Source organism: Lithobates pipiens, unplaced genomic scaffold (genome assembly GCF_037356315.1).
Source record: "Lithobates pipiens isolate NorthernLeopardFrog02 unplaced genomic scaffold, aLitPip1_a1.2 Scaffold_8, whole genome shotgun sequence".
Taxonomy (NCBI): Eukaryota; Metazoa; Chordata; class Amphibia; order Anura; family Ranidae; genus Lithobates; species Lithobates pipiens.
This window is the reverse complement of record NW_027507903.1, coordinates 168,377,755-168,405,111: the sequence shown is the minus strand read 5'-3', so window position 1 is coordinate 168,405,111 and position 27,357 is coordinate 168,377,755. Positions and strand designations below refer to the sequence as shown.

General features: G+C 47.1%; 1 protein-coding gene across 1 annotated transcript in view; it reads left to right on the top strand.

The window, feature by feature from the left end:
- Positions 1-27,357, top strand: part of CD36 (CD36 molecule (CD36 blood group)) — a 68,196-nt gene that overhangs the window by 29,348 nt on the left and 11,491 nt on the right. The window contains exons 6-10 of the mRNA XM_077474327.1: positions 473-522; positions 12,948-13,017; positions 19,616-19,803; positions 20,547-20,665; positions 25,385-25,458. Of these exons, the coding sequence (XP_077330453.1) occupies positions 473-522; positions 12,948-13,017; positions 19,616-19,803; positions 20,547-20,665; positions 25,385-25,458 (501 nt within the window). The remainder of the gene's footprint in view (positions 1-472; positions 523-12,947; positions 13,018-19,615; positions 19,804-20,546; positions 20,666-25,384; positions 25,459-27,357) is intronic.

Here is a 27,357-nt window from a genome sequence, read left to right as displayed (position 1 = left end):
TGCAGTGGATTTGCACAGAGCAGCCCAGATCCTCCTCTTCTCAGGTCCCTCTTCGGTGCTCCTGGCCCCTCCCTCCTGAGCAGAGTCACAGCCCCCTGTGCCCATTCAGACATGGAGCCATGACCTAGCCCCACTCCCTTTTTCTCCTGATTGGCTGACTGATTTTGATTGGCATCAGCGGGAGCCAATGGCGCTGCCAACGAGGAGAAGTGTCCCAAGCAGACGAGACACTCATGCAACAACGCTGGATAGAGATGAGGCTCAAGTAAGTATTAGGGAGGCTGCACAATGAAGGCTTTTTATCTTACTGTATAGAATGCATTAAGATATAAAACCTTCTGCCTTTACAAGCCCTTTAACTATGCCAATGTACAGCACACAATGTTAACAAACAAAGGTTTACTTTATTTAATTATTTCCCCATGTTGTATTCAAGTTACAAATTTTACTAAAATTAATGTTTCTCTTTCAGTACTCTCTCAAACTGGAACGATAACTACTGTGACATGATAAATGGAACAGGTGTGTGTAATTTCCTTCAATCGTTTTGCCCAAAAATGTCTTAAAAGCAAAAATTGCTGAATGCTGACTATATTGTAAAATGTTTTTTTTTGGAACAGAAGGGGAAAGGTGTAGACATAAATAAAGGGAACTTAGAAGCAAAAGTGAGCACCCAAAACCCAAAAACAAAAAGAGCAGCTTGCACTAAATAGGTGACCACCCTAAGACCCCTTTCACACTGAGGCATTTTTCAGGTGTTTTTCAGGCGCTTTAGCGTTAAAAAAACGCATGTGAAGCGCTAGAAAGAAGCCTCATCTGCAATCCCAATGTGAAAGCCCGAGAACTTTAACCTCCCTGGCCGTACGATTATTTCGGATTTTAGGTGCTAAAAGCGGTACCATTATTTTGCATGAAAATTTGGCGTTTTATATTGTAGTCCTGTAATTCTTAGGAATAACTCTCTTAAATCTGTCCAAACCAGAGTCTAGCAGACATCCCGGGTATAATAAAGTTTGAAAAATGAAATCATAAATTATACTATAATAAATAACTATAAATAATTGTACCAAATAATAATATACCAATAATAAAAATTATTCAATAATGTAATCAAATCAAAAACACTGAAATTTGCTCAGTTGCAGAATTGTCACTGTCATTACTTTTCAGTATTTGATGACGGATCTCCCCACAAATCGCTATCGCTCAATTCTGCGAGTGATTCTAATTTATTATTGCTGTTTTCTAGCTGGTCTAAAACCATTTTTGATGTAAAATTACAGTTTGGTTGCTATGGACAATCTCCAGTTTCCAGGCATAAAGAACAGTTTTTATTATATAAAACTGCATGCAGGACACTGGGCAGACCACTAGGGACAAAGGATATGTGAAATATTTACATACAGCAATGTAATCTGTAAGATTACATTATACTGTATGTATACTGTGTGTTTCACTTTTTGAATTTGGCGCTGATCTCCGTCCCCGTGCGTCGCAACGCACGCAGGGCACGGAGATCGGCTCCGTGATAGATTGAGCGAGGCACGGCTCGCTCGTACAGCGGGGAGACAACGCTGGATCCGAGGGAGAAGGTAAGTAAACCTCCTCCTGGATCCAGCGATGCGGTCCCGAGTCTGGCTCGGGGGTTACCACTAATGGTACAAAAATTCCACCCCGAGCCAGACTCGGGAAGACCGTCAGGGGGGTTAAGAGCCCTTTCACACTGCCAGCGCCCGAAAAATGCCCGTAAAGTGCCGCTTAAACTAGCGGCGCTTTACCAGCGTTTTTTGAGCGCTATTGGGGCACTTTTAACCTCTGCTAGTAGCCAAATAAAGGGTTAAAAGTACCCACAAAGCACTGCTGCAAAAAAACGATTTGCAGGCGCTTTTCAGGCACTTTGAAGGCATTTTGCAGGCGCTTCCCATTGATTTCAATGGGAAGGGGCGCTTTAGGAGCGGTATATTCACCGCTCCAAAAGCGCTGCAAAGAAGCTGCTTGCGGGACTTTTTTTGACGCCCTGCCAGCGCAGAGCCTCAGTGTGAAAGCACTCAGGCTTTCACATTGGGATTGCAGTTGAGGCTTCTTTCAGGCGCTTTACAGGCGCTTATTTTAATGCTAAAGCACATGAAAAACGCCATAGTGTGAAAGGGGTCTCAGTGTGAAAGCACTCGGGCTTTCACATTAGGATTGCAGATGAGGCTTCTTTCAGGCATTTTACGTGCGTTTTTTTAACGCTAAAACGCCTGAAAAACGCATTGAAAAGCGCCCCAGTGTAAAAGAGGACTAAAGCAATAAATCAAAAAGGAAGTGCAGTGCTTATAAAGCATAAATTATAACTCACAAATAATATTTTCATAAAGTGCATGTATATTTAACAAGTGCTGGAGACTTATATCACATGTGTATTACATCAAAAATATATATCAGAATGAAAAACATATCACACTAGAAATCAATAATAAAAGCGCTCAGAAAAGCATCTGAAAGGTGCTGGTCCTTTACGTAGTCCAAAATAAAATAATCCTAAAATGTGGCTATCACTCCAAGTTGCCAACCATAAAGTGCCCTGGTGCACTATACAAAAGGAGAAGTGTATGATACATCCACTCATCCGCTGGTGCAAATCCTCCATCAACAAGCACTCACCAGAAGACTAATGGATATTAGCTTGTAATCGTAATACACCTTCCAAGTGTAAAGTGCTGGCAAACATCCATCCTGTTAGGTAAATGCACACCCCTCGGAGCCAGAAAAGTGGTAAATAGTGTAGTATTTAGCCATAAACACAATAGTTTGCATGCGCACGAAACTTATCGAGTGAAGCCGTACACGTTGGCTATAGGATCAGCAACGTTCAGGCGCTTTTCTGAGAACTTTCATTATTGGTTTCTAGTGTGATATGTTTTTCATTCTGATACATATATTTTTAATGTAATACACATGTGATATAAGTCACATAATACACTTACGTGATATACGTAAGTCTCCAGCACTTGTTGGATATACATGCACTTTATGCACAATATTATTAGTTGGGTATAATTTATACTTTATAAGCACTGCACTTCTTTTTTGATAAATAAAGGGAAACATGTTTTGCTAACAAGTAACCACCAGTCTTTTCTTTTTGCTGTGGCATGCACAGAAGTGTTTGGGGTAATAATGGAAAATCATATTTTCCTTATCCTGAAGCACCAGCATACAGCCATACAGTATAATAACACTTTTAGAGGAAGGTTAGAAGAGAGTACAAGCATCACGATTACAGCAGCAGAAGACAGTACTACTAATCAACCCATGTACATGTTAGCTTTGACCAATGTTAAAGTTGTTGTATAGTCATTTTTATAACTTTTACCTACAGGAAAGCCTATGATAAGGCTTACCTGTAGGTAAAAAAATATATCTCCTAAACCTGTACGGTTTAGGAGATATTCCCCTCGCAATATGCCGCTGACTGCAGCAGCGCATGCGCACAGGGGATTCTCGGCTGAAAGTCCGGCAAATGCTGGACCCCGCCGGAAAGAAATCTTCCACGCGCATGCGTGGGAGTGACGATATCGCGGCTCCGGCCACTCACAGCGCCAGAGCCACAATACCCCGAAGAAACGTGAGGGAACATGTCAGCTGGTCGATCAGGCCAGATGTCTTGGCCTCGTTCTAAGGTAAGTATTTCATAATGAGCTAGTATGCACCGCGTACTAGCTCATTATGCCTTTTCCTTTGCAGGTCAAGAAAAAAAGAAACTTCAGCGGGTTTACTCCCGCTTTAAGCACTTTTGGACATTGAAAGAACGTCAGGCAAAATAAAATAAAAATGAATAGCCCATTATATGACAGAAGAAAAATAAAACAATCATAGCTGCAATATTCAGCTTAAATGTATCATTTTGACAGTATAGGAAATCGAACAAATAATCAAACAGAAAGTATAGGCCAGGAGACGTAGTGCAGCGTAGTTGGAGGGCCTACATGATGGGGTTTGGACAGGAAGGCTGAGGAATAAGGGGTTAAAATAGTCAGTAAGAGTAGGGTGTAGTCAGGAAGGGGGAGTATTGGAAGAAGAAGGTCATTGGTGGAGGATAGGGTGTGGTAGGTGGGGCAGGGTGGTCCTTAATGGGTTGCTAGGTGGGGTGTTGGGACCCTGGATCAGTTCAGCTAGGCAGCAATCCAGTGATGTTCTGAGTGACATTCTCCTCGCTGAGGTAGTTGCTGTGACATGGAGGATCTGGAAATTATGCTATCCTATTTTAGGGTGGCTGCGGTCGCTGATGGGCCACAGTGGCTGTGTGCCCAATTAGCGGGTGTTTTGCCGGGGTCGGGGCAGGTGACTGCTACACCTGCCCCTGTCAGGCAACGTGCTAGGAGGTCACGGCCTCCTGAGCGCTTGAGACCACAGCTGACCCCAAGGGGTTGTCGCCGCGCTGGGAGCCCAGTATTGGACCCTTCAGCCTCCGCGCCTAAGAGGACGCCCTCGCGGGCCGGGGGAGCTGGGAGGAATCCCCCTCTGAGGCGTGCCCCTGGGGGCGCAGTGGGTCATGAGCCCACTCCTGCCCCCCCCTCTTCAGAAGTCGGGGACCATGCGGCCTCTGAGGGATCCAGGAATGCCAGCAGAGGTGCCCAGCGGAGGAGGAGGAGATCACCCAGCGCCGGCCTGATGCCTGGGGCGGCCGGGACTGGCGGGAGGGGAAGCGGAGGTGCGGTGGTGGAGAGCAGCAGCGTGTCGACCGCAGCCCAGGAAGTGTTCTCGGCTTCTATCAGGCAGAGAGCACAGCGGGGGAAGAGAAGCACTGCAGTGGAGCGAGCGCCGGAGGAGAGTGACGTCACCGGCCGGAAGCTGTCACCGGGAACGCGCTGTTTGCAGGGCGCCTGTGCTGACCGGGGGAGCCGCTCTGAGGGGGAGATCTCTTCATCGGACGAGGACACACAGCCCGGCAGCGTGGACTGGCGTCCTGGCTCTGGACCTGCGGCTGCAGAGGGGGGGCAGCCTGGTGAGTGTCAGTCTGTGTCTGTGTCTATGTCTCATGTGCAGTCTTTAATGTCTGTTGAAGGTACAGGGGATCAGTGTCTGTTGGGTGGCTCTCCTGGTCTGTTATCAGCCGGGGGGACGCCTGGGGGTGTAGGGTCAGATGTGAGTTTGAGGGGGGCTCCCCAGCAGGCAGTGCCGGTGACGGCTGCTGCGGGTGGGGGTGTGACTGGCTTCCTTCAAGCCTTCTTGGCCGGGTTCAGCGAGGCGCTGGCCCGGTGTGAGGTGGGTGCGGGACCCGCAGGGGGGTTTCCCTGCGGGGGCTTGGGGGGGTGACACCTATGGCCGCTCCGCAGGGGATGGGGGCTGCGATGTCGGGCGCAACGCACGCGGCAGGTCGGGGAGGGGCGGTTGTGTCCCCGCCTCCTCTGGCAGGGGTAGCACGGCCGTTGGAAGGTAGTGGGGTTCATGTGGGTGCAGGGCAGGCCTCGGAGAATGTACTGGAGCCGGCTTCAAAAGGGTCGAGCGACGTGGATGGCATGCATTTGGCAGAGGCGGCCAAATGTGCAGGTATGTATGCTTCTAGGGCCCGCTGGGAGCCCACCTCAAGCAGGAAGTGAAGGAACGCATATGGAGGGGTGAGTATGTGGAAATTTTTTCCCTCTTGCCCTTGGTAATGTTTAATCTGGATAAGGTTAAACTGGATGAGAGCAAGACAGAGGAAGAAGAGAAACGGAGATACAGGCTTATTCCCAGGACGTTTGGAAATTGGCTCCAAGCGTTTAATATTTTGGCGACTGTTATCGGGGAAAAGGCACCGGAGCAATGCTCGGCGCTTTTTTGTTATGCCGCCGCGATTGGTGAGGCGCAGCGTGTTTATGGTGGGTTGTCGTGGTTGCGGTACATTGTGCAATTTCGGCAGCGGAAGGCGGTTAGGCCTTCCATCCGGTGGGACCACAAGGATATTAGCTGGTGGATGCGTTTGATGACTCGCACATCTGGCCCACACTTTCAAGGGGGGGCTGGTGGCAGCGCAGGAACCTAGGCATCTTCGGCCGGAAAGCGGAATGGTTTTTGCTGGCAGTTCAATGAAGGGAACCACAAGTTTGGTGGGAACTGCCGTTTTCCGGCATGACTGCTCCGGATGCGGAGGGTCTCATCAGCTCTCCCAGTGCTTTAGCAAGAACAAAGGCAAGTCTGGCGAGCCTGGAGAGAGGGAGGACGCCGGTGAGGGTGGATAGACTGGCTCCCTTCCTAAGTAGGTACCCGGACAGGGCGGCGGCGGAATTTTTGTTGAGCGGTTTTTCCGATGGTTTTATGATTCCGAGTGCGTTGGCTACGGTTCCGCCGGTTCCTCGAAATTTGATTTCCGCGTGGCAACATCAGGGGTCGGCAAAGCTGGCCTAGGAAGTGGCTCTGGGTAGGATGGCTGGTCCGGTTTGTGGTGCCTCCCCTGGTGGACTGGGTTGTTTTCGCCAAAAAGGCTCGTCGGTCAACAATGGCATTGACCTGACCGAGAGTTCTGTGCGGTTTCGTACGCTTCCTTTGACAGGGCGGTGTCGTGGGTCCGCAGGTTTGGCATGGGGCCCCCTTTTGGCAAGGACCGACATTGAGTCGGCTTTCCGCCTCCTTCCGGTGCATCCCAGCAGCTGGCGGCTTGTGGTTTTGTGCTTCCCAATAGGCTGTTCGGTGTCGTGCTCTTTCTTTGAGTATTTTAGCTCATTCCTGGAATGGGTGGTTGAAGATGCGTCTGGGTGCACTCCATACTTCATTATCTCGATGAATTTTTGGTGATCGGTCCAGCGGGGAGCAGGGTTTGTCAGACTCTATTGGCTTCCTTGCAGTGCGTTTTTCGTTCTTTTGGAGTGCCGCTTGCGTAGGTCAAGACGGTAGGCCCTGTTAGGAGGATCAAGTTCCTGGATATCGTGATCGACCCGATGCAGATGGAATGCCGGTTGCCCCCGGATAAGGTGGCGGACTTGCAGGCCTCTGTAGCAGCGGCTCTTGGGGGTCACAAGATTCAGTTGCGCGCCCTTCAGTCCCTGTTGGGCAAATTGAATTTTGCCTACCGCATTATGCCCATGGGCAGGGTTTTGTTGGAGTCTGGCAGCGACCACGTCCGGGATTCGGGCGCCGCATCATTTTGTGCGGCTATCTAATGGGCGGGCGGTGTGGATGGAGAGAATGGTCTTGGCTTGGGATTTAGCGTTTTTCACAGACGCCGCAGGGTCGGCGGGGGACATTCTGGGTCGCCGACGGAGTGCTGGGAGTTGGCCTGAGTCTTGGAAGGAGACGGAGTTGCTGGGTAATTTGGTACTTTTGGAATTGTTCCCGATTGTCTTAGCTGTTGAGCTGTGGCAACAGGTTTTCAGGCACAAACGGGTGCGTTTTCGTTGCGACAATCTGGGGGTGGTTCGGGCGATCAACAGTGTATCGGCTTTGTCTCCTCCAGTTGTCCGGTTGCTTAGGCATTTGGTGTTACAGTGTCTGGGTTAAAATTGTTAGGTTTGTGCTGTGCATGTGCCGGGTTAATAATGAGGTGGCTGATGCGTGGTCTCGTCAACGGTGGGACGGATTTCGTGTGTTGGCACAGGGAGCGGAGCAGCACGGAGTTTCTTGCCCGGCATTCTTGTGGGACATCGTTTTTCGGATAGTAGCGGGTCTGCTGCAGAATTCGGTATGCACGGCTACTTTATCTGCGTATGAGTTTATATGGTCTGAATGGCGTGCTTTGGAATTGGAGAAGGGTGGGTGTTCTTCGGATGAAGAACGTTTTGGTTTGTTGTTGGATTTTTTTGGGAAAAATGTGGATGGGGGTCGAGGACGTTACGAAAAGTGCGTGGTGAGGAAGGTATTACGTGGCTACTTCGGGACCGGCACTGTCCGGTGTCCTTCCAGTTATTGGGCACTAAAGCGGCTGCTCTGGAGGGGGTTGGCTCTTTAGTTTTCGTGGCCGATCTTTTTAGGACGGCATTCATCTTGGCATTTTTTGGGGCGTTTCGCATCAGTGAACTGGTGTGTGTGTCACAACGTGGGGGGGGGGGGCGGCATGGAGATAGAAGATGTGCATCTTAGGGGTGATGTCCTCTCCATGCGCATTGGGCTTTCCCAGATGGATCAGACCAGAAAGGTAAGTGGGTGGTGTTGGCTGCAGTCCTGGGCTCGCCGTTGTGGCCGGTTCAGGTGGTGCGCCATTGGTTGGTGTTGGGGGGCCAGAGCCGGGGCTGCTGTTAGTTCATTCGGATGGGTCAGCGTTGTCTTGATTCCTGTTTGGGGCCCTGTTTCATAAGTACTTGAGTGCTTTTGGTGTGGAGGTGAGGGACTACTCGTCCCATTCTTTTTGGATTGGTGCAGCCACAGCCGCGGTTCGCTGGGGTGTAGAGGAGGAGCTGGTAAAGCACATAGGGCGATGGGAGTCACATCGTTTTAGGTACTATGTGAGGCTTCCATGGTTGTAAGGTGGGTGGTTCTGGGTTTGAGTCTGGAGACCCTGGGGTGTTCAGTTGGTTGGTTCATGTTGTTTGTGTTTCGTTTTTCGTGTTGGTGTTTTGTTAGTTTGTGCATGTCAGGGCCTTTCGGGGTTCTGGACTGTCATTTTCTTTTGCAGGTGCTGAATTTTTGGTGGGGTTCCTGGGCCACGCTTCCGTGTTCTGGGGAGCAAGAGGGCAGAATTTAGGCCGGCCGGGCGCCAGTTGGGTTTCCCGAGGGACCAGGGGAAGGTTCGCTGGATCGGGGTTTCCTGGGATGCTGTGGTCACAGGTGCTCCCTGAAGTTCATCGTTATGCCAGGTTGGATAGGCCCCCCGATGTCCTGGTACTGCATGGGAAGGGGTAATGACCTTGGGTTGCGAGCATCAAGGGAGTTATGCAGGGACATAAAATTTGATTTGCTACATTTGTGGACAATGTTACGGTCGTGGTGGGGTCTGATAGGGTGGCCAGGGCGACCTGGAGGCAAGTAGTGTCGGTAGACCGGGTGAACAGGGCCCGCATAAAGGTGCACAAAGCGGTGATGAAATTCTTTGTTCGCAACGGAGGTCTGGCAGTTAGGCACCGGGAGCTGGAGAGGGAGCCTTGGTTGTTTTTGAGGGGAGCTGTGGTGCACCTGAATGCAATTGGTCGACAGGTGGTTTTTGGGGTTGTTAGGAGGGGATTCAAAGGGCCATAGCAGTGTGGCGGGCCGGCCAGGCGTAAGGTGTCACGCCAGCCGGCTTTGGCGGTGGTCGTAGGGTTTTTGAAGGTGGGGGATGGTAAAATGGATTTGGAAAAGATGGGCTGGGCCCATCACTGAAGCAAGTGGACCTGCCCTAAGGAGGGCAGAAGTAAGAGGTGGCTGTACCGGCTGGTTGATTTTGCCACAATTATTGTCCCTGTGCTGGCGTAAGTCACGGCTAGGGGCCGGGTAGGTGGCAAGGTGGTGCCGGATACAGGGAGTAATGTCTATGGTGCCTTCAAAAACCCTCGGCAGTGTATGTTATCTTACTATTAGTAGGTTTAATGATTTAAAATGTTTTTGATGTTATGTTTTGGTTAATAAAAGGCTGCTATGGCCATTTTAAATCCCAAACAGGGTGTCTGGTAGTATTATTTCAGATGGGTTATGGATAACGGGTGTTGGGTTAGCCTGAAGCTTGGACAATACCCCATACAAGTATAGGCCAGGAGACGTAGTGCAGCGTAGTTGGAGGGCCTACATGATGGGGTTTGGACAGGAAGGCTGAGGAATAAGGGGTTAAAATAGTCAGTAAGAGTAGGGTGTAGTCAGGAAGGGGGAGTATTGGAAGAAGAAGGTCATTGGTGGAGGATAGGGTGTGGTAGGTGGGGCAGGGTGGTCCTTAATGGGTTGCTAGGTGGGGTGTTGGGACCCTGGATCAGTTCAGCTAGGCAGCAATCCAGTGACGTTCTCCCGCCCGCCCTCCCTGTACTGGGTGCGTTTTGAAAGTAGTCGAAGGGTGGAGTTGGTTTGTGATGTTTCTGATGTCATAGCAGCTGGCGGTGGTCGTAGGGTTTTTGAAGGTGGGGGATGGTAAAAATGGATTTGGAAAAGATGGGCTGGGCCCATCACTGAAGCAAGTGGACCTGCCCTAAGGAGGGCAGAAGTAAGAGGTGGCTGTACCGGCTGGTTGATTTTGCCACAATTATTGTCCCTGTGCTGGCGTAAGTCACGGCTAGGGGCCGGGTAGGTGGCAAGGTGGTGCCGGATACAGGGAGTAATGTCTATGGTGCCTTCAAAAACCCTCGGCAGTGTATGTTATCTTACTATTAGTAGGTTTAATGATTTAAAATGTTTTTGATGTTATGTTTTGGTTAATAAAAGGCTGCTATGGCCATTTTAAATCCCAAACAGGGTGTCTGGTAGTATTATTTCAGATGGGTTATGGATAACGGGTGTTGGGTTAGCCTGAAGCTTGGACAATACCCCATACAAGTAACTGTACCTTAAAGCTTTCTAAACAGGTGCAAAGTTAGAAGCAATAATGCAAAACAGGTTCAGTATGACAATGAGCATGCAAAATACTACACAACATAGTATACAAAAGTGCACAAACATTGACTGTTCAGAGCAATGTCCCTGTAGTTCAATTAGTGTAATAGGTAGCTGCATAGCCTCTTTAAAACTCTATAAAAACAGAGACTCTAGCTGAGAATCTCTTAAGCCAAACAGTTCAGAACACAAACTCCTAGTTGCTATTATCCTCATAAACAGTGCCCTTCTCTGTGAAGTTCAGGGTAGCTCTGGTAGCACAGGCAAACAGCTGAAGGGATCCAAGGCCCAAGGTAAAAAGGCTACCTCAATGGAACTGGAGTGCTCTGGTGGAAGGGCTGATGCATGGGCTTCCCACAGTAACTGTGCCTTCTGGAGAATCTGCATTTCATTTGGATCATTTGGCTTCAGATCTCTTGCCCAAAGCCAAGGTGTGGCCTCTTTGAGTTGCTTAGCAAGGGAAGCTAAAGAACTTATCTTCCCTGGATGTATCCTCGTAGTGCTACTTAATTTCAAACTCCAGCCCTGCTCTACAGGGATTGCAAGTGTATGATACCCAGTGCTGGGACAAGGTCATCCAGAGCCCAAAGATGCCAAACAGTTTCCACCCTCCCCTGTTCATGATGTGCAAGCTTAGGGGATCCTATGCCCAACAGTCAATAGCTTGTCAAAATCACTGCTGTTGTCACTACTCCTGTCAGCCTTGTAACAGAAGGAAGGCACCCTCATCCCTACAAGAAACCATTGCGCCCAGGGCAGCCACCCCTTGTCCCAGCCCTGATGATACCAGATCAAATTCAGAAACCTGTTTTAACAGATATGGCAAATAATTCGAATGCATTGCTTGCATTAACCTCTAGAGATCCGCGCTATAGCCGAATGACGGCTACAGCGCGGACCTGCTTTGCCGGGACTACGTCTATTGACGTCGTCCCATGCACGAGCGGCCTGCGCACCCCCTGAGGGGCGTGCGCGGCGCGCTCGGTGATCAGTGCCTGATCACAGATCGGAGCAAGGGGTCGATCCCGACCCCTTACCACGTGATCAGCTGTCAGCCAATGACAGCTGACCATGTGATCGCAACAGAGCCGGTAATCGGCTATTTTTCCTCCTCGCGCTGACAGAGCGAGGAGAAAAAAAAAAGCCGATCACCGGCGGCCGTGATTGGGACATCAGTCCCGATCGCGGCCAGATCATCAGTGCCCACCTGCCCCCTGCCAGTGCCACCTAAGTAGGGGAAAAAGTGAAACACATCACTGCCACCCATTAGTGCCCACAGTGCCACCCATTAGTGCCCACAGTGCCACCTATCAGTGCCCACAGTGCCATCTATCAGTGCCCACAGTGCCACCTATCAGTGCCCACAATCTGCCGCAAAAACACTGCTGCACCTCAGTGCCACATATCCGTGCCCATCAGTGTCATCTACCAGTGCCCATCAGTGCCCATCAGTGCCACCTATCAGTGCCACCTATCAGTGCCACCTATCAGTGCCCATCAGTCCCATCTATCAGTGGTACCCATCAGTGCCCATCCATGCCACCCATCCGTGCCACTCATCTGTGCCACCCATCTGTGCCATCTTATCTGTGCCCATCTTTGCCCATCAGTGCCACCTTATCTGTGCCCATCAGTACTGCCTTATCTGTGCCCATCGGTGCCACCTTATCTGTGCCTATTAGTGCCACCTTAACTGTGCCTATCAGTGCCCAACAGTGCAGCCTATCAGTGTCCACCAGCGCCGCCTCATCAGTGCATTTCAATGAAGGAGAAAAATGACCTGTTTGCAAAATTTTATAACAAACTATTAAACATGACTTTTTTTTTTTTTTTGCATCTTTTTTTGTTTGTTTAGCAAAAAATAAAACTCCGAGCTGTAATTAAATACCACCAAAAGAAAGCTCTATTTGTGGGAAAAAAATAATAAAAATTTCATTTGGGTACAGTGTTGTATGGCCGCGCAATTGTCATTCAAAGTGCATCAGCGCTGAAAGCTGAAAATTGGTCTGGGCTGGAGGGGGGTTTAGGTGCCCAGCAAGCAAGTGGTTAAATAAAATAATGATAAAAAATGATGTATTAACAATTACAGAGCTGCAGCAATTTGTGCCTTTTATATCTGCCTATAATTCAGCTTTAATTCATGTAGAGACCTTTTGATAGCCTGGAAAATCTTTGCAAACATCTGCAGATTGTTTGCTTTTTTCCACAAAGAAAACCACAAGTCTTTTACACAAGTGTTGTGCTATGCAAAGCAGCTTACTGATTGTGCTGGGAAAATGCATTGTGGCTGGTTTGATAGGCATACAGTTTGAGTAAACGTGTGCAGAACTCCCACTTCGTATCGTTGTCAAATAGAGAGCTGCCTGTTTATGGCCACAGTCCTAGAGCCCTAGAGATCCTACACACAGAACAACATAAATCTCATCTAATTAACTGCCAGTGGGCTATATAAAATAATGTTTACCACAAAATTAATATTAGTATTTTTTGTATAACAGATGCAGCTTCATTTCCTCCATTCGTTGATAAAAAGAAAGCTTTATATTTCTTTTCATCTGAAATCTGCAGGTAAGGTTTTATTTTTTTTTATTTCCTTCATAATAGGCATAATTTAGCTAAAAAATAAATAACCAAGTGCTAATTTATAGATAGCTTCTCCAGGTTGTCAAGCACACCCTTCTTTCTCTGAAAATGTTGCCAATAATTTACATCACCCTAATAAAATGTAGCTTATCAATGCGACTGATTAACTAAAACAATAAAGAATGTTCAGTTAGCAACATTGAGTCATGCTCATGTCACTCATCCGATATTGTAGCAAGTTATTTTTTATGATTTGGTGCCTAAAGTGCATACAGCTTTACATTACTATGGCTCCATACACACTTTTAAAACCATGTAGTGCAAGGGCCTGCCTGATTGCATACAAATTGAAACTCTTAGGCCTCATGCACACGAGACGCAGTTAAACGCGCGTTCAGATGCAGTTGGACAGTTTTTTCAACTGCTCCTGAACTCATTCAATGTTATCCTATGTGTCCATGCACACAGTCTCGTTTTTTTCAGTTTTTATGCAGTTGCGTTTAATCTCGTTTTTCCAGAAGCAAAAAAATGCGTTCAGAAGCAAAAATTTCCACGTTTCAGACGCAAAACGCGGCAAAACGCGGCAAAACGCCGCTACCGCGTTTACCCGCGTTTGCGTTTATATCCGTTTTTAAAGGTGACCTTTTTTTTTACATTAAAAATCTCAAAAATGATTGCAAATGATGAAAAACCATTAGAAAAATATTTTAAACAATTGCAATTGCAAGTGGACAATCCACAACTTGTGGCAAGTGACATGGCAGGTGGCAAGTGACGTGGCAAGTGGACAATCCACAACTTGTGGCAAGTGACGTGGCAGGTGAGGTGGCAAGTGACGTGGAAAGTGGACAATCCACAACTTGTGGCAGGTGACGTGGCAAGTGACCTGGCAGGTGACGCGGCAAGTGACCTGGCAGGTGACGTGGCAAGTGGACAATCCATAACTTGTGGCAGGTGACGTGGCAAGTGGACAATCCACTTGTGGCAGGGGACGTGGCAAGTGACATGGCAAGTGGACAATCCACTTGTGGCAGGGGATGTGGCAAGTGACGTGGCGAGTGGACAATCCACAACTTGTGTCAGGTGACGTGGCAAGTGGACAATCCACAACTTGTGGCAGGTCATGTGGCAAGTTATGTGGCAAGTGGACAATCCACTTGTGGCAGGGGACGTGGCAAGGGACGTGGCAAGTGGACAATCCACAACTTGTGGCAGGTGACGTGGCAGGTGACGTGGAAAGTGATGTGGCAAGTGGACAATCCACAACTTGTGGCAGGTGATGTGGCTGGTGACGTGGCAAGTGGACAATCCACATCTTGTGGCAGGTGACGTGGCAGGTGACGTGGAAAGTGGTGTGGCAAGTGGACAATCCACAACTTGTGGCAGGTGATGTGGCTGGTGACGTGGCAAGTGGACAATCCACAACTTGTGGCAGGTGGCATGGCAGGTGACGTGGAAAGTGGACAATCCACATCTTGTGGCAAGTGACGTGGCAGGTGATGTGGCAAGTGACGTGGCAAGTGGACAATCCACAACTTGTGGCAGGTGACGTGGCAGGTGATGTGGCAAGTGATGTGGCAGGTGATGTGACAAGTGGACAATCCACATCTTGTGGCAAGTGACGTGGCAGCTGACGTGGCAAGTGACGTGGCAAGTGGACAATCCAAAACTTGTGGCAGGTGACGTGGCAAGTGACGTGGCAGGTGACGTGGCAAGTGACGTGGCAAGTGGGCAATCCACATCTCGTGGCAAGTGACGTGGCAGGTGATGTGGCAAGTGACGTGGCAAGTGGACAATCCACAACTTGTGGCAGGTGACGTGGCAGGTGATGTGGCAAGTGATGTGGCAGGTGATGTGACAAGTGGACAATCCACATCTTGTGGCAAGTGACGTGGCAGCTGACGTGGCAAGTGACGTGGCAAGTGGACAATCCAAAACTTGTGGCAGGTGACGTGGCAGGTGACGTGGCAAGTGACGTGGCAAGTGGACAATCCACATATCGTGGCAAGTGACGTGGCAGGTGATGTGGCAAGTGACGTGGCAAGTGGACAATCCACAACTTGTGGCAGGTGACGTGGCAGGTGATGTGGCAAGTGATGTGGCAAGTGGACAATCCAAAACTTGTGGCAAGTGACGTGGCAGGTGACGTGGCAAGTGACGTGGCAAGTGGACAATCCACATCTCGTGGCAAGTGACGTGGCAGGTGATGTGGCAAGTGACGTGGCAAGTGGACAATCCACAACTTGTGGCAGGTGACGTGGCAGGTGATGTGGCAAGTGATGTGGCAGGTGATGTGACAAGTGGACAATCCACATCTTGTGGCAAGTGATGTGGCAGCTGACGTGGCAAGTGACGTGGCAAGTGGACAATCCAAAACTTGTGGCAGGTGACGTGGCAAGTGACGTGGCAGGTGACGTGGCAAGTGACGTGGCAAGTGGACAATCCACATATCGTGGCAAGTGACGTGGCAGGTGATGTGGCAAGTGACGTGGCAAGTGGACAATCCACAACTTATGGCAGGTGACGTGGCAGGTGATGTGGCAAGTGATGTGGCAAGTGGACAATCCAAAACTTGTGGCAGGTGACGTGGCAAGTGACGTGGCAGGTGACGTGGCAAGTGACGTGGCAAGTGGACAATCCACATCTCGTGGCAAGTGACGTGGCAGGTGATGTGGCAAGTGACGTGGCAAGTGGACAATCCACAACTTGTGGCAGGTGATGTGGCAAGTGATGTGGCAGGTGATGTGACAATTGGACAATCCACATCTTGTGGCAAGTGACGTGGCAGCTGACGTGGCAAGTGACGTGGCAAGTGGACAATCCAAAACTTGTGGCAGGTGACGTGGCAAGTGACGTGGCAGGTGACGTGGCAGGTGACGTGGCAGGTGACGTGGCAAGTGACGTGGCAAGTGGACAATCCACATCTCGTGGCAAGTGACGTGGCAGGTGATGTGGCAAGTGACGTGGCAAGTGGACAATCCACAACTTGTGGCAGGTGATGTGGCAAGTGATGTGGCAGGTGATGTGACAATTGGACAATCCACATCTTGTGGCAAGTGACGTGGCAGCTGACGTGGCAAGTGACGTGGCAAGTGGACAATCCAAAACTTGTGGCAGGTGACGTGGCAAGTGACGTGGCAGGTGACGTGGCAGGTGACGTGGCAAGTGGACAATCCACATCTCGTGGCAAGTGATGTGGCAGGTGATGTGGCAAGTGACGTGGCAAGTGGACAATCCACAACTTGTGGCAGGTGACGTGGCAGGTGATGTGGCAAGTGATGTGGCAGGTGATGTGACAAGTGGACAATCCACATCTTGTGGCAAGTGACGTGGCAGCTGACGTGGCAAGTGACGTGGCAAGTGGACAATCCAAAACTTGTGGCAGGTGACGTGGCAGGTGACGTGGCAAGTGACGTGGCAAGTGGACAATCCACATATCGTGGCAAGTGACGTGGCAGGTGATGTGGCAAGTGACGTGGCAAGTGGACAATCCACAACTTGTGGCAGGTGACGTGGCAGGTGATGTGGCAAGTGATGTGGCAAGTGGACAATCCAAAACTTGTGGCAAGTGACGTGGCAGGTGACGTGGCAAGTGACGTGGCAAGTGGACAATCCACATCTCGTGGCAAGTGACGTGGCAGGTGATGTGGCAAGTGACGTGGCAAGTGGACAATCCACAACTTGTGGCAGGTGACGTGGCAGGTGATGTGGCAAGTGATGTGGCAGGTGATGTGACAAGTGGACAATCCACATCTTGTGGCAAGTGATGTGGCAGCTGACGTGGCAAGTGACGTGGCAAGTGGACAATCCAAAACTTGTGGCAGGTGACGTGGCAAGTGACGTGGCAGGTGACGTGGCAAGTGACGTGGCAAGTGGACAATCCACATATCGTGGCAAGTGACGTGGCAGGTGATGTGGCAAGTGACGTGGCAAGTGGACAATCCACAACTTATGGCAGGTGACGTGGCAGGTGATGTGGCAAGTGATGTGGCAAGTGGACAATCCAAAACTTGTGGCAGGTGACGTGGCAAGTGACGTGGCAGGTGACGTGGCAAGTGACGTGGCAAGTGGACAATCCACATCTCGTGGCAAGTGACGTGGCAGGTGATGTGGCAAGTGACGTGGCAAGTGGACAATCCACAACTTGTGGCAGGTGATGTGGCAAGTGATGTGGCAGGTGATGTGACAATTGGACAATCCACATCTTGTGGCAAGTGACGTGGCAGCTGACGTGGCAAGTGACGTGGCAAGTGGACAATCCAAAACTTGTGGCAGGTGACGTGGCAAGTGACGTGGCAGGTGACGTGGCAGGTGACGTGGCAGGTGACGTGGCAAGTGACGTGGCAAGTGGACAATCCACATCTCGTGGCAAGTGATGTGGCAGGTGATGTGGCAAGTGACGTGGCAAGTGGACAATCCACAACTTGTGGCAGGTGACGTGGCAGGTGATGTGGCAAGTGATGTGGCAGGTGATGTGACAAGTGGACAATCCACATCTTGTGGCAAGTGACGTGGCAGCTGACGTGGCAAGTGACGTGGCAAGTGGACAATCCAAAACTTGGGGCAGGTGACGTGGCAAGTGACGTGGCAGGTGATGTGGCAAGTGACATGGCAAGTGGACAATTCACAGCTTGTGGCAAGTGACATGGCAGGTGGCAAGTGATGTGGCAAGTGGACAATCCACAACTTGTGACAGGTGACGTGGCAGGTGATGTGGCAAGTGGACAATCCCCAACTTGTGGCAAGTGACGTGGCAAGTGGACAATCCAAAACTTGTGGCAGGTGACGTGGCAAGTGACGTGGCAGGTGATGTGGCAAGTGACGTGGCAGTTGGACAATCCACAACTTGTGGCAGATGACATGGCAAGTGACGTGGCAGGTGATGTGGCAAGTCACGTGGCAAGTGGACAATCCACAACTTGTGGCAGGTGCCGTGGCAAGTGACACGCTAAATACAAGTACACTGCAGCTCTCACAGCTTCTGCTACTCACTCTGGTCTCACAAAATTGCTGAAATAGTTAATTTTTGAGCTGGGGAGGGTCTATGATGTTAGCTTAACTAAACGCTTCTAGACGCAAGCGCGGTAAAACGCCGCTAAATCGCTGTAAAAATCGCGGCAAAACGCGCGTTTCTAAACGCCGGTTTCAACATGTGTCCAGCAGCGTTTGCATCTGCGTCTCGTGTGCATGAAGCCTAAAGCCCTTGTACACACGGTCGGACATTCCGACAACAAAATCCATCAGATTTTTTCTGACGGATTTTGTCCAAAACTGGTGTTGCATACACACGGTCGGACAAAGTTGTCAGAAAATCCGATCGTTCGTAACGTGATGACATTATTTAGTTACGACGGGACTACGTTCAGGCTAGTAGCCAATAGCTTTGGTCTAGGAATTTGATCTGAGCATGCATGGCACTTTGTCCGATTGGAATTCTCTGCAAACGATTGGACAACGTCCGATCGGTTCATGTTGTCGGAAATTTTTTATATCCAGCTCTCAAACTTTGAAAAAGTCCGATGAAGCCCACACATGGTCGGATTATCCAACAACAACGTCCGATTGGACATTTTCCATCAGAATGTTCGACCGTGTGTACAAGGGCTTAAGCTTTGACCTCATATTATATGGAGTATTGGTAAATCTGAAGACAAAAAGCTGAAGAAATTCTAATAGTTCTAATTCTAATAGTGTGTATGGGGTCTAAGTAGGCTTTCTCAAATCAGTAGTAAATCAACCCCTTATGCCCCATACACAATATTAGATTTTCTGCAGATTTTTGTCTTCCGATTTACCAAAACCATATAATATGAGGTCAAACCTTAAGAGTTTCAATTTGTATGCAATCATTCAGGCCCTTGCACTGCATGGTTTTGGTAAATCTAAAGATAAAAATCTGCAGAAAAACTAATAGTGTGTATGGGGTATAAGGATAAAGAAACGGTTAAACAGAGGAACATTTAATGAATAAAAAAAGCTTTTTTTTTACTTGTTAGGTTGTTTTAACTAACTTCATCTGCAGATTGAAGTTCATCCCTGTAGATCAGGGATTTGCAATTAGTGGACCTCCAGCTGCAAAACTACAACTCCCATCATGCCTCTGCCTCTGGGTTTCATGCTTGTGGTTGTCAGAGTCATGCTATGCCTCATGGGACTTGTAGTTCTGCAACAGCTGGAGGTCCGCTAAGTGCATATCCCTGCTGTAAATGAATAAACAGAAAGATACAAAATGTAACCATGTTTCTGTATTTGTGGCTGAGCAATGTTGTTAAAAACATTGTCAGAAAGTTTTTTGAGACAGCTCTAGCTCGACCTTCTTTGTGTACACGGCAATGCATCTATGATTCAACAGAGCTAAATTGTAATGTACTGGGACATGGGAAATCCCAGCAGTAGGGCAGGACGGGATGTACTAGACATACCCTGTGTACACCGATTACTTTTTTGGGGGCGTGTCTAGCACGCCCAGAGTCTGCAACTGGTTAAAATGCATTGTTAACCCATCTATTTAGCTGCTCCTCTGAATTACAAGAGTAACTATTATAAATGTTAATAATACATTATTCATTTACCCCCTCTATAGATCCATATATGGATTATTTGAAACTGAATATATGCAGAAGGGAATTAAACTGTATCGATTTGTAGTGCCAAGCGCGGCTCTTGCCTCACCCGTCACCAATCCAGACAATCAATGCTTTTGCACTGATGAAGTGTTATCCAGAAACTGTACGGGTGCTGGTGTGTTGGACCTTCGAGCTTGCCAAGGTGGTAAGTTTGGCATGATAAAAACAATGCATTTCATATCCCGGGGGCCCAAACCTCTGTTTTTGAATGTGCATGTGTAAAAAAAATAGCACTGGATCAACTGTCTCTTCAGTAAGTCAATGTATTGCTATCATTTTCTACAATTTATTTAAAGCCCTACATAACATAAGCCCAGCAATTAATTAGTCATACATCCCTTTACCTCAAAAGCAATCCCTTATCATGTAGTCTTTTTTTCTAGATCTGGCAAATCTGCCTGTTTACATGCTGAGATTAGTACAGCCCCTGCCCTGTACTTCCAGGCCATTCAGATTTTCTTCCAGGCTACTCAGATGTTCTTCCAGGTCATTTATATGTAAGTGCTGCAGGTCTCATAGACCCAAGTGTTAAGGTCCCATCTCTCTTTCCTTTTCTCCTAGCTATTGGGTCTTGTGAATGGCCTGGAGGAGATGGAGGTGAACACATAACCTCAAAACCTGCATGATGGAGGTTGCATTTGAGAAAGCATCACTTATAACTGCTTTGATCTTAGTATAGTTATTGTGCCCAGAGTTGGGCTTTAACTTAAAATAATAAAATAAATGAGGTTGAAGTCTGTCATGGGCATTATATTGCATTATTACATGGGTGCATAGCCGTGTAGTTGCCTGACAAATTTATCTTTATAGATTGCTTGGTCAATGGGAGATGTCATGATTCAATGTTGACATTTTCATTGTGCCTAATATATACTTATTTTCGTCTAGGTAAACCTATATTCCTATCTCTGCCTCATTTCTTGTATGGAAGTGACTTCCTGTTGGAACAAGTGTCTGGTCTGAATCCTAGTAAAGAAGAACATGAGACTTTTGTAGATGTTGAGCCTGTGAGTAAAACAAACTAATAAATGACTGCTTGTATTTCGCTACAGGAGTTCTTGTTTCTTGTAAGTTTTTTTTATTGAGAAAAGGCATCAAGAATATAATAGACCAGTTAAAGTAAGTTTAGATGCAACCTTCAAAAAGAAAATAACTAAACAAGCCAATGCCAGACAAGCAAAACGTTTCAGTAAATCATGGGAGTTAAATACAACAGTTGTATAGAGATAGAGCTGCAGTTGTGTATATACAGAGGCATAGTCTTGAGGAGAACCAACAATTATACATAGTGAGTCATGGGAAATGGTAGCAAACCTCAATATATAAGGGGAGTGATGTCAGGTCTAAGGAGGTCTGAGGCCACTAGTGATAATGCAAGACCTAGAGGTGATGTTTTCTGTATGCATACAGTGCTGTATTCTTTATACAGATACCCTACAGAGGTTTATTCTGAGGTTAGATACCATACAGAGATTCACGGAAATCTGACCTGTGATTTAGACCTGTGCTGCCAGACACATTGCAAATATCCTCATTGCAATATGATCAGTGCTGGAAGACATGCTGTAACTTCTTGTATGGCAACTCTTATCATTCCCTTCTTTATCCTGTCAGTTGGGTCTGAATTACATGTTCTAATTATAGAAGTTTCCATTAAACCTGCTCTTAACCTCTTGCTGACCATGTAATGTATATACCGTATGCAGCAGCAAGTAAGTTGGGCTTTAATGTCTATCCATAGAACATATGTATTCATGGTGGGAGGATGGCAGGAGGTTGTGCTCACAGTGCGCTCCAAGCATGCTGACTGGAGCTGTCAATGTCATAGGGAAGGGCTCCCAATCATGTAACTTCTGTGAGAGCCAGTTACATGTTAAAGAAGCCACACAAAAAACTAAAACTGCAGACTAAGCTATTTGACAGTTCTGATATAGGTGAGGGGCAAGGCCACCTGGCTATGTCACCTGGTGGCACAACCCCCTTCTGATGTCATGGACTGGTGCATGCTTGTTAAAGGGGGTTTCCAGATTCCCATAAGCCCCCTGCCCACAGACCCTCACAACCATTGGCCACAGTTGTGGGGATGAGGCCCTTGTCCCCATCAACATGGGGACAAGGTGCCTTGGGGTGGGGAGCAGTGGGGGGGTGCTATGGATTTTGGGGGGACCCCACGCTGTTTTTTTCTTTTACTTAAATTTTTTTACGGCAATTTATTTTTTCAGCTTCATCTACTTTAAATCTAATGCATGTTTACGTCTATTCAACAAGGTTCAGAGAAATGTTCTGTTTCTTATTTTATATTCCCCTTCACAATAAATGCCTGGAGCTAACACTAGGCTAGTGTAAAAATGACTCTTTCAGTTATTCTACCTTTCAACATGATCTGTGTATTATAAGGTAATTAGCAATGTGCTAAATGCTTTTTATTGCTCAGTTGTGGAGTAGTGTGACTGTCAGGAAGGAGGATAGGTGCAGGTACTCCCATCCCTTACCCCCATAGTTGTCTCTGTGCCCCCCTCTCCACCTCAGATCACCCCCCCAGTGAATCTGTGAATAGTGAATCTGTTCCTAAGGTGGGTGGCCTCGGTGGGTGGCCCTGTTAACATCCCTGAACTGAAATATTGAAGGTACCAGGAGGAAAATTGTCAGACGAAAAGTGGCTACATCCAATCAGATGAAATGTAAACACAGGTACTAGTGCGTGCCACCCAATTAATAACCCTAATAAATACCTATTACTCAAATAACTAAAGGGCGCTACCTCGCTTTCTACAAACTGCAAATAATTAAATACAATAAAAACGAATTAATTAATAATAAATATGTGCAAAATAAGCAAAAATAATATAAAACATGTGCAAAATAGCTGAAGTGCAAACAGCGCCTAAAGTGCAATAATAACCACACTTAAAATTACAAAAAAAATGTGCAATATACACATAAATGCAATAGACAATAAAAGTGCAAAACAAGTGCAAATGATGCATGAAATCCAATATATCAGAATTGTGAAATCTTGTTCAAAAGTGCAGTGCAAACTTCAATATAAAACAGTGACAGTCCACAAAGTCCATGCAGTGAAATAAAAATTGCAGCAACTCCTGGTTGTGTCAGTCCACCGATATTTCAGTGCCCAGCTTGTGCAACCAATATTTTCCCCAGCCTCTCACCTCAATGTAAGACCATCAAAGGCCATACAGCACTGTGTAAACCCTGATGACACTCTCACTTCTCTTTTCCTTCTCGTAAGTTCAGCTCGTCAGTAATATCAATTCACCAGCCATGTATAAGATGAGAAAGAGACAGGGGGGGGGGGGGGGGGCTCCCATGTGTAGTATGTATAGTAAAAACTTTATTCAAAATAAATCCATACTTACAGTTCTGAAGACAAATTTGCGAGTATGTAAACAAACAGACTTCCAGTCTCGGCCACGACAGGGAGTGACAATAGTAACACCTGGCTCCTCCCTGATTAGATATACGTCGGTACTTTGAATAGGGTTATCTCGGTAACGGCAACAGCTGCTGCCACAACCGAGATATCCCTCTTTACAGGAGGCGGTCCTGTGTGCGATAACGGTGGTCTCCGTGGTGGGTTCACAGCGAGATCACCGTTATCGGTGGCGGGAGAGGTACCACCCCCCTCCCGGAGCCATTGGTAGCGGCAGAGGCGATCGGATCCTTTCATCTGCTCGGTATGGAGACGAGTGAGGCTAAGATGGCCCCCACTCATCTCTATACCATAAGAGGGCGGAAGCAACATCAAAACGTCACTTCCACCCATACCTCTTAAAGGTACATTTTTTAATGTCATTTTTTCAAATGAAATTTTTTTTTTCTATTGCATTTAAAGAGGAAGTAAACCCTGATGAGTTTACTTCCTCTTTTTTTCCCTGCAAAGGTAAAGCATAATGGACTACTATGCATCGCATAGTAGGCCCATTATGTGTCACTTACCTGACACAGGAGCCAGCGAAGTCGCGCTGTCCCCTGTAGTCCGCCGCATCCATCTTGCTTGAGGCGTCTCGCAGCACCGCCGCTGTCATTCGGCGAAGCCGCGATGATGTCACTCCCGCGCATGCGCAAGGGAGTCGACAAATGCGGCAGCTCCATTTTTGGAACTGCCGCGTTCAGTGCGCCTGCGCGGTGCATGCGCCGTAGACAGCGGTGCCCGTTTTCGGGCAAATATCTCCTAAACCATATAGGTTTAGGAGATATTGCTTGGACCTACAGGTAAGCCTTAATCTAAGCTTACCTGTAGGTCAAAGTGGTTTGTAAGGGTTTACAACCACTTTAAGTCCAAAGACGAGATCTGAGGACTTTTTGACCCCAGATCTCATATTTAAGAGGACCTTTAATGCTTTTTTCTATTACAAGGGATGCTTACATTCCTTGTAATAGGAATAAAAGTGATCCATTTATTTTATTAAATTTTTTTTAAAAGTGTAAAAATAAATAAAATCAAGTAAAATAAATAACATATATTTTTTTAAAACACCCCGTCCTGACGAGCTCGCGCACAGAAGCGAACGCATACATGAGTAGTGCCCGCATATGAAAACGGCGGTCAAACCATACATGTGAGGTATAGCCGCGATCGGTAGAGCGAGAGCAATCATTCTAGCCCTAGACCTCCTCTGTAACACAAATATCAATTTACTCGGCGTAACATTATCTTTCACAATATAACAAAAAAAGGGCTAATTTTACTGTTGTCTTATTTTTTTATTCAAAAAGTGAATTTTTTCCAAAAAAAGTGCGATTGCGATTGTAAGACCGCTGAGCAAATACGGTGTGAAAAAAAGTATTGCATTGACAGCCATTTTTTTCTCTAGGGTGTTAGAAAAAAAACTAAATATAATGTTTGGGGGGTTATAAGTAATTTTCTAGCAAAAAAAAAAACTGTTTTATACATGTAAACACCAAATCAAAAGAGGCCTGGTCCTTAAGTGGAGCCCAACTGAAGTCACACACTGTTTTTAATCTCATTATAGTCTTCACTTTTTTTTTTCCCCTGAATTCTGTAAGATACATGTGAAAATGCTACACCCCTTAGCATAAATGTCCCCACACAGACTTGTATTGAAGAGAAGGGTAGGGAGTGTTCCTGGCCAGGTCTGGTACTAAGAACCGATCACAGAGTGCACTGGGTCTAGCTCTGATGTTTATTAAAGCGATAGTAAACCCATTGATTTAATAGTTTCAAAGCACAGTTACATTCCTGGCATGCCAGGAATGCTAACTGCACATTGGCTATGCTCTCAACCAAACTGCCAAACCATCCAATGGCTGGTGTCATAAACGATCACATGTGTAACACCATGGAAGATTAAACAGAGGCAAAGATGGCAGCTTCCTTGGCTGAAAATGATAGGAGAATGTATTTCCACTTTAAGCTGCACAGTCATTTTAAAAAGCCGCATAACTGAGATAACAAGAAAATAGAGGTACGTCAATGAAGATGAAGGTTGCTAGTACATTGTCTATCAGACTGCATGTCTATGTCTGTGATTTCAACTGGGCTTTACTTACTGTGATCTATATATTAAATAAAGCTATGCAATAAAAGAATGGTGATTTCAATGTTGTGGGATTTATGACTTTAAGAAACAAGAAAATACTTGATATTTCCCATAGTAATCAACAGTAACAAAGTCTTGCTATTATTATGTCTTATTTCTGTGCTGATATGCCAGTTTTATGCATTTAATATGTTTCTTTTTCAGATAACTGGGTTTACAATGCACTTTGCTAAAAGATTACAGGTCAATGTAATGTTTCAGCCAACAAGCCAAATAGAGTGAGTATGCAACAAGTATTATATCTCACCCAGGGGAGGACTGACAACTCATGGGGCCCCCGGGCAATAGGAGAAGATTATGGGGCCCCTTGGCAATAGGAGATTATGGGGCCCCCAGGCAATAGGAGATTATGGGGCTCCCAGGCAATAGGAGATTACGGGGCTCCCAGGCAATAGGAGATTATGGGGCTCCCAGGCAATAGGAGATTATGGAGCCCCCAGACAGAGCCCCCAGGCAATAGATTATGGGGCCACATAGTATACACACACATACAGTATACACACACAGGCACACAATATACACACACAGTATACGCATACACACAAAGGTACTGGAGAGGCAGGACAGCTATAATCTTGGGATTTTTTTAACCACTTTCAGACCGGACCAATTTGCTGGTCAAAGACCAGACCACTTTTTGCGATTCGGCACTGCGTCGCTTTAACTGACAATTGCGCGGTCGTGCGACGTGGCTCCCAAACAAAATTGACGTCCTTTTTTTCCCACAAATAGAGCTTTCTTTTGGTGGTATTTGATCACCCCTGCGGTTTTTATTTTTTGCGCTATAAACAAAAATAGAGCGACAATTTTGAAAAAAAACGCATTATTTTTAACTTTTTGTTATAATAAATATCCCCCAAAAATATATAAAAAAACATTTTTTTCCCTCAATTTAGGCCGATACGTATTCTTCTACATATTTTTGGTAAAAAAAAACGCAATAAGCGATTATTGATTGGTTTGCGCAAAAGTTATAGCGTTTACAAAATAGGGATAGTTTTATAGCATTTTTATTAATAATTTTTTATTATTTTTTTTTTACTAGTAATGGCGGTGATCAGCGATTTTTATTGTGACTGCGACATTGGCGGGGACCCATCGGACATTTTTGACACATTTTTGGGACCATTGTCATTTATACAGTAATCACTGCTATATAAATGCAGTGATTCCTGTGTAAATGACACTGGCAGTGAAAGGGTTAACCAGTGGGTGGCAGTGTAGGGGTTAAGTGTTCCTAGGGGTGTGTTCCTAACGGTGGGGGGGTTGGGCTTTCATTTAGTGTACACTGATCTCTGCTCCAATCACATGGAGCAGAGATCAGCGTCACTAGTTGCTAGGCAGAATGGAAAAATGTTGTTTACACAGCATTTCCTCCATTCGGCCGCTCCGTGAGACGATCGCGGGGATGCCCGCGGCGATCGAGTCCGCGGGTCCCGCGACCAGACTCACGGGGGTCCCGACCAGCGCGGGAGCGTGCCGCCGGCGGCGCGCTCCTGATGGCAGGGCGGCATCGAATATTGGACGTACCTGTACGCCAATATGCCTGCCCGTGCCATTCTGTCGACGTACATCGTCGTGCGCTGGTCGGGAAGTGGTTAAAAACACAGATTTTCACATACTGTCCCTGGTTTTATTGAAGCTGGCAAACTTGATGGGGCCCCTTAGTGGCATGGGGCCCTCGGGCAGTGCCCGAGTGTCCGAATGGTCAGTCCGCCCCTGATCTCACCTGCACTAGACCTGTCCTTTGCTCCGGCTGTGGTCTGTAGGATTATAGTAATAATATTTGTAGATAAAAATTGTGTTCTCAGCATACATGCTGTCTGTTTTACATTGTATCGCATGGACAGAAACTTGGAGTTCTGTGTATTAAATGTGACTGGTTAATAAAAAACAGAAACGCAGAAAACTGGAGAAAATGTAGGACTGTTGCTTGACAGTGACCATTATTTATCATCTTTAGTTAACTGCAGTGTTTTTGTAGCAATTTTCATAAACCGGTCTAGGAGGCCAAATTTCATGATAAGAGGCCACATTTCATGATAGTTCATGTTCTTGAACTGTCATCTTGAACCTGTCATCTGTTGTGATAAAAAATCAGGTGTAGTCAAAGACAG